Source organism: Microtus pennsylvanicus, chromosome 9 (genome assembly GCF_037038515.1).
Source record: "Microtus pennsylvanicus isolate mMicPen1 chromosome 9, mMicPen1.hap1, whole genome shotgun sequence".
NCBI classification, from domain to species: Eukaryota; Metazoa; Chordata; class Mammalia; order Rodentia; family Cricetidae; genus Microtus; species Microtus pennsylvanicus.
In genome coordinates, this window is record NC_134587.1 from 33481699 (window position 1) to 33493802 (window position 12104).

At 42.1% G+C, this 12104-nt stretch overlaps 1 protein-coding gene across 1 annotated transcript in view; it reads right to left on the bottom strand.

Annotated features, from left to right (window-relative positions):
- The window catches only part of Arhgap15 (Rho GTPase activating protein 15), a 606047-nt gene that overhangs the window by 47997 nt on the left and 545946 nt on the right, over positions 1 to 12104 (bottom strand). Inside the window, exon 13 of the mRNA XM_075985303.1 lies at positions 11897 to 12002. Coding sequence (XP_075841418.1) covers positions 11897 to 12002 — 106 coding nt within the window. The remainder of the gene's footprint in view (positions 1 to 11896; positions 12003 to 12104) is intronic.

The following is a 12104-nucleotide window of genomic DNA, read 5'->3' on the forward strand; positions in this document are numbered from 1 at the left end:
GATGCAGGATGGCGGCCCTTACCACTTGTGGTCATTAAGGGTCCTGTGGTGCCCTTTGTGAAAGGAGAGATTGTTAACCTCAGTGTCCTGGCTGACTTCCAATCTGTGTAATTGCATACAGCCTACCTAAGTCAGCTCTGTAGTTTCAATTAGGTAAAGCATTGTTCCCTTCTTGTATTAAACCGCTGTGCTGTGTGGCGGCAGACTGCTAATTAGCTCGTGTTTTGCGAGTGGCTGCGTGATGGCCAGAATGCCGCCCTCTGGTCATCTCCTTTCCTGTTCAGCTTTCTCCAGTGCCCTATCCAAGTGCAGGCTTCTTTTCTTCGGGGCTTCTGCTTCCTGGGTTAAAGAGCATTGGGGTCAGATGTTACTAGATGTTACAATGACTATTGCCTTAGCTTCTTTTGGTAGCCATCTTCTCCTAGTTTATCATTGGGTGACGGTGGGGATATGAAAAGGGTCGGAGAATAGGCTTCCTACTGATGCCTATAGGAAGGAAGGGGAAGGAAAGATAAATTCCCTTCAAGATGTAGAGCAAGGCCCTGTGATTGCCAGGGAAGTACTAATTGCTTTAGGGGTCTGGCACCCCAGGAAATGCCTATTTCCATTATGATGGCAATGGAGGATGAGGTTAGCGAAAACAAAAGATGCACCGGATTTCTCCTTTCTCCCAGTTAGAAAAATGTAGCAAGACATGCAGACTGCCATTCAAATGCCTCACTATGTCTCCGGGGACTGCTTGGCCCTAACCAGGAGGAAGAGAGAACAGGCTCGCTCTTGGATGGCTGAAGGGTCAGCACTAGGGAAGAAAGCGGAATGCTGGGAAAAAGCTCAATCACCAAGAATGGAGGCAGGATTTAAGAAAAGAGATGAAATTACTAGATTTGAGACGTGAGAATCTCTGTACAAAGCTTGTGTGTTATATGTTTTTGAATCTTCTTTGCACATGTTAGTAAAAAGGAATTCGTGTGAGAATTATAGACCCAGACATTGTTGAACGGAAGAGAAAATAGTCTTAAAATCTATTTTATATATGTATCTGTCTATCTATCTGTCTGTCTGTCTCTGTCTGTCTGTCTATCTATCTATCTATCTATCTATCTATCTATCTATCTATCTATATCTATAGATCATTCTACCTACCTATCTATTAGCTAGGGATAGAATGCAGAATCTCCCAGCCCTCAAAGTCCTATCTAAAATCAGAGTTTACGTTTTTGCACAAGATTTCAAAGCCATTTTCTAGGTGGCCTAACCCAAGCCTTTGTCCCCAAAGGCTCTCAGTCGGGTTAAGCCCATGAGGTTTTAGTTGTAAAGTGCTTCAAAGTCAAGTGTGGGTCCAGCCTGCTACAGGCCCCAGGCCAGCTCTTATTTATGGCTGAGATTTCTTCCTACCCAGCACTATACACCAGTCAGTTTCCAGCCTAGACTTCCTAGCCCTGAGATCTGAAAACTCATACACAATCTTCACTTTCTTCTTGCATGAAGAAAAAAAAAAAGAACCAACGACATAGAATTTGCAGCTACCCTATCTTAACTATTCCTGGATGTCACCCTGCAGCTCTAATTTCTGCTTTCTCCTCTGCATTCTGGGGACTGCTGCCGGACTTGTCAGCACCTTGTCACGGCTTCCTGTTGCGTGGGCTACCATTGGACTCTGCGTTCCTCACAATTATCCACAAACCCCACAAGTCCTTCACAATTAAAAAAAATATATTAATAGGTAGGAAAAGGAAGCTACTTTTAAAAATTTAGTGGGGGCCGTTTGTAAAGCCTCCCTGCTCCTGTGCGTGGTCGTGTCATTTTGCATCTTCTAGTCCTGGGGTAGTCTTTTGTTCTTGCTGTAATGTGGACCAAGAATGTGTGGGAGCCAATATGATTTAATGAAATAATATACAAATGTCAAGAATACTTTCATGTCTTGTGTACAGACCATAATAAATTACTTGGATGGAATGTTTTGCTTCCCTTTTCAGGCAACAACCCCACAGTTTACAGTGAGCTTCGCTGATAAGAAGTGGCTAAGAAGTATGTTAAAGCTAACCCATTTTTTACGTGGGATTAAATGACGGGGAGATCTCACCCAGCTTCAGGAGACACAATCACGCAGAAGACAGGGACAGGCAGGAAGCAGTAGGTATTAGGGCTGTCCTGGAATTCTTGTGGGCACAGCAGAGCAAAACAAATTCAGTGAGAATGAAAGCGAATGAACTAGTTTCTCAGAATTAAAGGTGAACCGAAAGAAATTGGCAGCTGTCTGGACTTGCCAGCCAGGGAGGCCATGGTGTCAGATACACGTGACAGATCCAGAGACAAGGCAACGCTCCCTAAACAGCTCCCTGGAAGGGCTTGCCAGGAAGCCAGATGCTGCGTCTGGAAGACTGTCTTCCGTGGTTGGGCATCTGGGTTCAGCGCTTTCCATTTACAGAGGAAAAAGGTGGTGGCAAGTGGCAGCCCGTCGCTGCCCTTCCAAAAAGTGCTGTTTAGAAGTGTGAGAAATGCACACTGAGGCATCCGGGGATTTTGACATGGCACTTGCCTTCAAAGACACCGTTGAAGGATGCAGCATCCCCTTTGCTTTGCAGGCAGAAAGCAACACAGCAAGAGAAAGGGGGGAGGAAGAACAAGAAGACTGTCACAGCTCTGCAGAAACTCCTGTGACCATCAGGGGGGGTTCTCATTTTTAGGGGGTTTTATCTGAGTGACTGGGGTGATACATGGTCGCAATTAGGGGAACTGACTGAAGGAAAGTGCCCCTCCAGGCTGTATCCCAGCCATGGTCTTCTTCCCGGGAAACAAGGTTGAGTATTGGTGTTGGCAGGAGAGCACAGTGTGTGCCGGGAGACTGGAAATCAGGTGACTTGAGGTCTGGGTGATTTTTTTTTTCTCCTTCCACTTTGATGTTTACTGTCTTCGATGCGCAGCACAGACAAACCCCATTTGTTTATCCAACAAAAGGGAGAGCAAGCTTTGCAATTAGGAGTCTTCATTCTTTCATTCATGCCTTGCTTTTATTCTTGCTTTCTTTCTCCCCACACCGAATCTCTCTTCTCTCTCTCCCTCTATCCCTCTCTTGTTCTCTCCTTTCTTCACCTGATACTTAATATTTGACGATAGTATGAAGTCTTTTGGAATTGAAAAACATGATCAATAGGGAAGTTGGGATTGATATAACAGGAGCTGGGATTGATAAATTCTCTTACGAGTGAGAGACTTTGGAATAGTCAGTCCTAAAAGACCTGTCCCCATCAAATCCCTTGCCTCCAGGATCAGGGGACTCTGGTAGAGAAGGGGGAAAGAGCGAAAGAGCCAGAAGGGGTGGAGAACACCAAGGACACAAGGCCTTCTGGACACAGTGGACACCTACGCACTCACAGAGCCTGAGGCAGTATGCCCAGGGCCTGCACCAGATGTGGTCCGAGAGCTGAAGAAAGATATGGGCACATGCCCCGCCCCCATCCCTAACTCAGGAGCTATCTCCAATTGGTAACCACTTGCAAAGGAAAAATTAGTTTTCTCCTAAGGAGTCTCACTGGGGAAACAAACCACTCTTAAGGGCAGGCCCCCAGCCCAGCAATGGACACATTTGAACTGGAAGGCATCTGTGGAGATTATTGTCTCATAATGTTTAGTCAGGGAGATTTTTTCCCCTCCCACCTTACAGGTCCTTTGTATGTGTATTATGACCTCTCGTTTGGTGTTCTCATGGGATTTCTGTGTGTGTGTGTGAACACGTGCTTTTTCTTTGACTTTTTCCTGTCAGGTTACATTTTCATATTCAAATTTGTTTTGGATGTGTGTTAACTTATTTTATTATTATTCCTTAGATGCGTATTTATTTCCTAATGGTGATAGAAATGGAGTGGATCTGGATGGGGAGGGGAGGCAGGGGGGACCGGGAAGGAGTAGAGGGGAGAAACCATAATCAGAATGTACTGTATGAAAAAAAGATCTGAAAAAAGAAAAACATTCTCTCAGCAGGGAGTCAAAGGAAGATGTAAAAATAAATCCTCATGTTCTAAGACCTATTACTAATTCGAGATAATACTAAATTTAAGGAAAAAAATCACAAGTAATGGTGACCTTATAATGCAGTATTAGAGTTGCTCCCATCTGGGGGGTGACAGTGTCCTAGTGTGGCTGCAACCTGCTAGCCCTGTGCATGTCGCCTTCTCACTGTTGACGCTGGAATGCTAGCATTGTCCCCTCTGTCATCAGCAGAGGGTGTTCTTCATCACGGCAAGGGTGGTATATCAGATGAGGCTAGGCATTTAGGAAGAATGAGTTACTTAAAGTGGGGTATTCCCTAGTCCTCATCTGAACTACGTCAGATTTCTACCATTTCAGGCCTAAGATCTCACCTGATCCACTCACCGCTTCACAGGTGACTGCCATCTTCAATGAGGTCAGGGAATCCCACTGATTGCACGAAATTGCGGGGACACTATATTTACAAGTCTTTGCAAACAGCGCCATCAGGAACTCAAGGAGCTACATTCCTTAAGCCTGTGGTCAACCCTTTCATGGCAGAAGGGGCCAATTTTTGCTTTTAATTACTATTTTCACCAACATCTTCAAGAGGCTGAGTTACAGGTTATCTCCCTCCTGCTTGTCCAATGCTGTTTATTTATTGGACGTGGGAGGTGAAGATAAGAACAGTATCTGCTCACGGCTAGAAGTCTACCCAATGGTCTGTTATCATGAGAACTTCTGTTTCGTTTATTTATTTATTTTAAGTCTTGGTGCATACTTTTCTCACTGAGCCTTTTCTAGGCCTCTTTTAAGGAATTAGTAGGCTTACACACGAAATGTAATACCTCTGCTTCTGCTACACTTTCTTTCTGTAACATGCTTGACAATCTCCAAGAGCTTCTACGGCCGTGTTTCCCTGAGAAGTTCCGAGGATGCTGCTGTCAGCTCAGCCCTTGGGGTTATTTGTGGCCCTGTGCTTCTTCAAAGTGATGCTTTCCAAACTTACGGAAAGACATATTGGTTCCTCTGTACTACATTGTGCTAGTGGACTATAAGCGGTGACCAAATCACATGATGCCCTAACTTCGGGCCCTCCTGTGCATCCGCTTTGTTCCTTTACCTGCACGAGTTACAGGCATTGCGCTGCAGCTAGTTCAAGGCCTGGGAACCCTCCTGGAAATGTCACACTACTCACGTGCTTGGAGAGCAAGTGCTATGGGCTGTGCTTCCCCGGGGCTCTCGAAACTGACCTGCCCTGTTCTCCTAACTTTATCCTGTTTTGGCCATCTAACTCCTCCGTATCTCAGACTGTTTCACTTCTCTCTTAGACCTTCCAATGCAATCCTTTTGCTTTACTTCCATACTGGGAGTCCTTCCACAGTTGACCTGATATTCAAACTCCTTTATAATACTAGGGTTTCTTCACAATTTACCTTATCTACAATATTCCGAGTTTACATTTTTTATTTCTATTTATTATTCATAAGTCTATTTATTCTGGAGGACATTTTTCCCCCTCACATTGTGGTCATCGATGCCCTGATACATAGTACAGTTTGCCGTTTGTGCTCACAAGTTCTATGTTAGAGGAATCAATAATTGCTGATTAAAACTGTTTAACTGCTTTTACATTTTACTGAGCATGTACAGAGTAGCCTTCTTGTCATTATTTCCTAAATAGTAGCAAATAGCAATTATTTTCTTACTATTACATTATATTAGGTGTTATGAATAATCCAGAGAGATTTAAACTTGTTTTTAGGAGGATACCATTGGGTATGTACAAATACTATCTCATTTTATGTAAGAAACCTGATCATTTTTAGCTTTTGTACAGTGCCTACCAAATGGATGGATCTACTTAAAGCTAGTCTTGTGTCATGCGCTCTGAAGGTATTCTTTTGAGGTTTCTAAGCTAAATTTCCACTCTTGTTTGGTGTTTCATGCCTTGAACCTTGAATTCAGTGGACAGACACTTTTTCTTCTGCGACAAATTAGGAATAAGTACACTGGATCATGTTCAACTCGCTGCGATTATTTAATTCCTGGCATTGTAGAATGAAAATTTTCCAGAAAATATATAAACAACAAGTGTGTATTTCAATAAACTGTTATTGACAAGCACAGGGAGCAGGAGAGATCTTGAGTAAGCCTGAGAACTCGTCAATCCACCAGTTCCTGTGGGCCCTAGAAGCTAAACGACACTCATTGAAAACTTCCAAAGGAGTTGGAAGATAGGGTGTTACAATTGACAAACAAATAAGTAAGAATTTATTTCACATATTTCAAACAGGAATAAAAGGAACATTCAGGATAACTTTTTCTCAATGGTATATGCTCTAAGGGCTGAGATTGGGGCTGTGACCATTTTTCTATTCCAAGTTCCAAATTCCCAGTTCTTTCCTTTCTTTAGGACAAGGCCAAGAATCATGGTGAAGAAGAATATGGCTAAAACTTTGATTTCTCAGTATCCCTGTGGGTGTGAACCATGGTCCACAACGGAAGACAGCCATAGAAAGGGCAGTCACAATTGTAAGTTTACTGTTTTCTATACTTTATTGAGAAGCAAAGTCTAAAGATCCCCAGGAATCATTTCCCTCCTGCCTTGAATGCTTATCTCCCAAAGCGTTCTTCTAGGAGAAGGGTACAACATGGGAAAGATAATTGCACCTTGGTCCCCAGTTCACAAATCTTATAAATTCTTTGCCAAGATGTCTCCTAAGTTGATGACATTTTAATAATCCCTATGGGGAGTTGAAAACTGTTCAATCACTTCACAATCTGAATAACAGTTTTAATGCTCAGATCAGCTTCTCCCACAAGAGTTCAGCTAAGGAGTTGCGTGCTCATTGGAAGCACGTTAGCTCTTCCAAATGGCGGACATTTCTCACACACGGGCAAATAAGCCACCATGTTTCTTGCTCCAAACTACTTGCTACCCTTGTCCCTGAAGAAAAGAAAAAGACAGAGAGAAAGGGAGGGAGGGATGGATGGATGGAAGAAGGGGGAGGAGGGAGGAAGGGAGAGGGAGAGAGACAGGGGGAGAGAATAACAATTTGTACACGTTCCTCTTTTTCCAGTAAAAATACCCATAGCCTGCAAATCTTTGGCTATCAGGTGTTGTGGTTGGGTGGAAGACCAAAGTGTACAGAAAGAAAGTGTAGTGCCAGGAGACAGCACAGAAAAACACATCCTGTTCCAAAGCACAGGAGACCAGAGCAGTCCCAAGCCTGGATGGGCAGAAGTGAGTCACACCCACGATGCTCCGGAGGACCAGACGAAAGAGAGAAGGAGGCCCCTGGTTTTGAAGTATGTGTTTTATCGGTATCTAACCTCCATGGGGGATCAGAAATGCCCACAGTGCCATTGTAAAGAACCGGTGGACGCACTGTTTCCTCACTCTGGTTTCTACACACAACCCTCCTATTTCTAGGTCATCATCATCTAAGTTACCTCAGACGTGCTTTTGCAGAATATTTTATTTAATATCCATAAAGACCACAACGGCTTTAAATATCAGTTCTCCCTCACAAAGTAGCCACAGCTCCACAGTTGCTTCTTTTAACACGGCATTCAACTGGCATGCTTCCCTGAGATCTGCCTGTTCGCTGAAAACGTTTGTTTTTTTCACCTTGGAATTCTATGAACAGCTGGGCAATTTTCTTAGAGTCAATGCAAAAGGGAAGATTTTAAAACTCTCCTTTTAATCTAGTTCATAATGTGCAAATCTCCCCCAAGAAAACTTATTTGCATCTAAAAGTTAGCGGCAATTATATTCTTGTAAGGATATTTTTTTCAGAAATGCTTAAATTCTATTATTTCTTATTTATTTATTTATTTATTTGGCTGAAGATTGAACGCAGGGTCTTAGGTAGGATCCTCCAGTACTGAAATTTATTGTTAAAAATACCCACTTCTGAAAGATTTTTACTTTTCCTGAATAATGTGTACCTAAGTGAGAATTAAATGTTCTTCTGTCCCACCTCCCCCCAACCAAAAAAAAAATTGGAGAATACTTTTGATTTCCTAAATGCAAGCCACAAAATAAATCTGGCTAAATATTTGAATTTTGCCCGACTCTGAAGCTCATTTTCTTTGTTCCCTTAAGACTTGGATGAATTCTTCCCGGTACTCAAGTCTAACTAGGCTACCACAGGTCTCTGAGAGTCTCTTTCCTGCTCTCTCTGCCGTCAGACATGCTGTCGCGAGCTGACTCTCCTACAGGAGGCTCATGGTACAACTGTGCGCTGCATATACCTTCCTGACTCTCTGTTTCTCCCTTCCTTTAATTGGCTCACACCCCAACTGCTACTCACTAAGAAACAGGCCGTTTTCCTACAACGTTTGCCCCTGTTAGCTTCAGCTTTAGTCACCTATGACATATTTTACAGAGAGAGCACTTGGTTCTCACATGGTCATTCAGAAGGTATCATAGGACCTTCCTGGTCCCAGCACTATACTGTCAACTCATGAAAGTGGCCACTCATGCATTTTCTGACTGATAGTGTTTTCAGATCACTGTTCATTCTGAATTTTCGGTCTCTGGCTCTGACAGTAGGAACTGGCCCTAAACTTAAGGTCTTTAGATAAAGCGTCCACATCATTTTTATCTCTCTCATTTCTGTATCCTAGAAATATGCAGTTCTCTATGGGGAAAAGAACCCTGAAATTGCAATGCTGAATAATCGTGAAAACTGTTTCTGGTACGATTTAGGAAGACATTCTTTCCTTTATTTTGCAAGAGCAGAGAGAGAATAGGATTTGACCTTGAGTTCAATCAGAATAGGGTAGTCAGAGCATAGAATCTGACCTTGAGTTCAACTACCAATGAGGACTTTGGACCCTGATACTACTGAGCCTATGCAGTCATTAAATAACATTATGCTTAGTATAATCACAACCCTGTAAAAGTTCTGGCTTTTATGGAAAGATTTCCCTCCACTTTCTAGTCCAGCTGGGCTGTAGCAAGTTTTCCCAGTTGGTAGCTTTTCTGCTTTGAGGGCAGTGTTTAATTCACAGCTCTGAAAACAGAGTTCTGCTCCGTTGACTGTAGAGTATAGAGGTCAAGTGGAATTTTGGCACATTATAATGCTCCCTCCCCTTCACTAAACAAACTTTAGTAGACACACACATATTTTGTATTAAACGCTACACACAAGTATGGATGGTATATTCGCTGAAGGACTACCAAATGCATCAAGAGTAAAGAAAACATCCTAATGATTCTTTCAAACACGAACATATTTAAACTTAGGTTAAACAGTCTTTCTATTTAGTCTTCTCAGACTTTGATGACATACCACAACTGGCTGTTTATCAAAAACTTAGAAAAATGCTTAGCAAGATATAATTGTGTACACACATTTATGCATAATTAAAGTCAGTTTATAACTTGGTACTGGATGGAATATAGCCACACCACCCAAGAAAGGTTGGTGGATGATAAATAACACATTTTCCTCCCCAATAAAGATAAATCTCAAGATGTGAATGCTTTGAGGTAACAGAATAGTCTGATCTCAAAATCTTAGTTTAAAATATCTATTTCCAGCTTTACTGAGCTAAACAAAAGGTCTAACTAAGTTAGAAAATCCATTTAGATGTCAGAAGCATGCTTATATAGGAACTGCATCTCTGCACGCCTCAGCACACAGATTCTGTGTGTTTCGGAGGGAAGTTTTACAGCCAATTCTTTGTTTATTTTATTTTTTTAAAATTCTACTATTCGTCTTATTTTTATTTTTCCTTTCAGTCAAAATTATCTGAGACTAAATAATGGCTATTTTTCAAGAACACTAAGACTGAATTTATCTTAGTACTAAATAGTGTGATTTTGATTTGTCTTGTGACTTTGTCCATCTAGAATTACTAGGAACTCTAGCTTTTAACGGAAACTTGAATACTCCTTCCATGCTAGATAAAAATTTTGAGAGGAAAATAATAACATCTCAGGAATTCTTAGTCTTGTGTCTGACCTTTTACACATCTTCTTATTTAACTCTCATAACTATAAGATTTTGTGTATTATTTAATCTAGCTGTAGATGTATGAGACCATGCCTGAGACAATGTATAGACCAATGATTTGGCTCTAAGTTTCCTTTTTCTATTCATTTAAGAGCCCAGATCTTTTCCTATTGTATCCTGCATCCTATCTATGAAAGATGCTCAGAACGTGGAGAGAACAACTAAGACGATGCATTAGGTTCTTACATGTTCTCTAAGGCAAGTACCACTTTAGCAGGCTATGACATAGTAAAACCTTGGAGTGTTATCCTTAGAGTGGTTGAAGAATAATGTGTGCAGGGCTCTACGAAAGCACCAGAAGCAACATACGCACATAAGTTTGCATGTGCTTAGAAAGAGGTCTAACAGAATCCATGCAAGAATGTTAGCTACTTCTGCTCAGCAAGCTAAGAGTGACTGGGGTGGGGGGGATGGGGACGAATGTCACTTTTTAATGTATATTCATCACTGTTGCTTACAGATTTTGCATGCAGTTGCATGTATTGCGTTCACAATTAAAAATGATTGAATGAACGAGTTGAATAGTTTTCAGGCATTATTCAGGTGATTAAGCAACTTTAATCTCACAAAGCACAACTGCAGCTTTGGTTCACTGCTCGATGAGCAGTGCACTGATGCTACGCATGTAGAGAGCTCAGACGTCACCAAGTGTATCGCACTGTGCCTTACTGAATATCAACAGAAGGCAAGAGCTGTTATTTCAGATGTAGCATGGCCCAAACAGAGCTTTCAAGCCTGCTCTTCCCATTCCTCCACCAGGTTTGCCCATCGGTCCGTATGGCACTATCATTTCTCAGCTCGCCTGAGCAGAAACCCAAAGGGGCACCCGTGGCCTCTCTTTCCTTTCTACCACTATGCCACAAACAACAGCATGCCCAACTTGACCCACTTGTAAAATTTCTTGACTCATTTCTCTCTAACGCAGTGGTTCTCAGTCTTTCTAATGCTGCAACCCTTTGATACAGTGCCTCATGTTGTGGCGACAGCCTCCAATCATAAAATTATTTTCGCTGCTACATCATAACTGTAATTTTGCTACTGTTATGAATCATAACGTAAATATCTATGTTTTCTGATGGCCTTAGGCGACCCCCATGAAAAGTTTTTTGACCTCTAAAGGTTCGCGATCCACGGGTTGAGAACCACAGCTCTAAGATCTTCTTCACGTCGCCTCTATCTTCGAACTAGGATCCTAGAGATCGTAACTAGTCGCATTCCTGCTTTCATAATTGTTCTCTATTCTCTGCTTGGCAGTCAGAGAAACCTTGTACTCCCTCAGCTGAGCCTCTTCAGTGGCTCCTCTTATTTAACATAGAAATATGAGACTTCTGCTTTCAAGTCTACGTTCCTTACTCACCTGGTGCTGGCCTTTCCTGTCTGCTTTCTGCTTTTCATGGGTATCAAGAACATTTGGGCCTCTGGATCTTTCTATTTGCCTCGCTTTTCCTGGACCACTCCTCTCTAGCTTGACTACCTGACTAGCGCCTTGACTAAGTGGAATGCAGAGAGCGTAAGTCATGAAAGGTTTGGTCATTGGATTTGGTACATGGTGGAGCTGTATTCCAATGTCTGCATCGTTTCATGTTTTGCCCATGATTTTCAATAGCAAAAGTCAACGTGAACCATCATGGGCCCTGGCAATGCTTCTAACAGTCTGTCAGCAAACAGTTTCATGCTTAAAAAATGCAGGAAAAATAGAAGCCTTCAGAAGTTCCCTTTTCAGGTTTCTCTTCCTATCTTGAGTATGTTTTCAGGTTCCTCAGTCAGACTGAGGTCAGGTAGGGTCGAGATCTCTGATGGACGCATTGGAGAACCTTTGTCTTAGCGATACAAGGTCAAATGTTCTCCGTGTCAGTACCAACTATAATATAACGTACTCAAAAACTTGCATAACTTACTTAGTCAGATGTCCAAAGAGGATTTTCATGGTGTCATGATTTGGTGGAGGGAGATCTTTTACCAGAGACTTTATAGCTTCAATTTTTGCATTATGGTCTTGTTTTTCTGAAACAAAATTGAAAAGAAACATTAGGAAAGACAGAGATTCTACAGGTATATGAAAGGGTTTCTGATGAGATTTTTAGACTATGACCTAGCAACAGTACT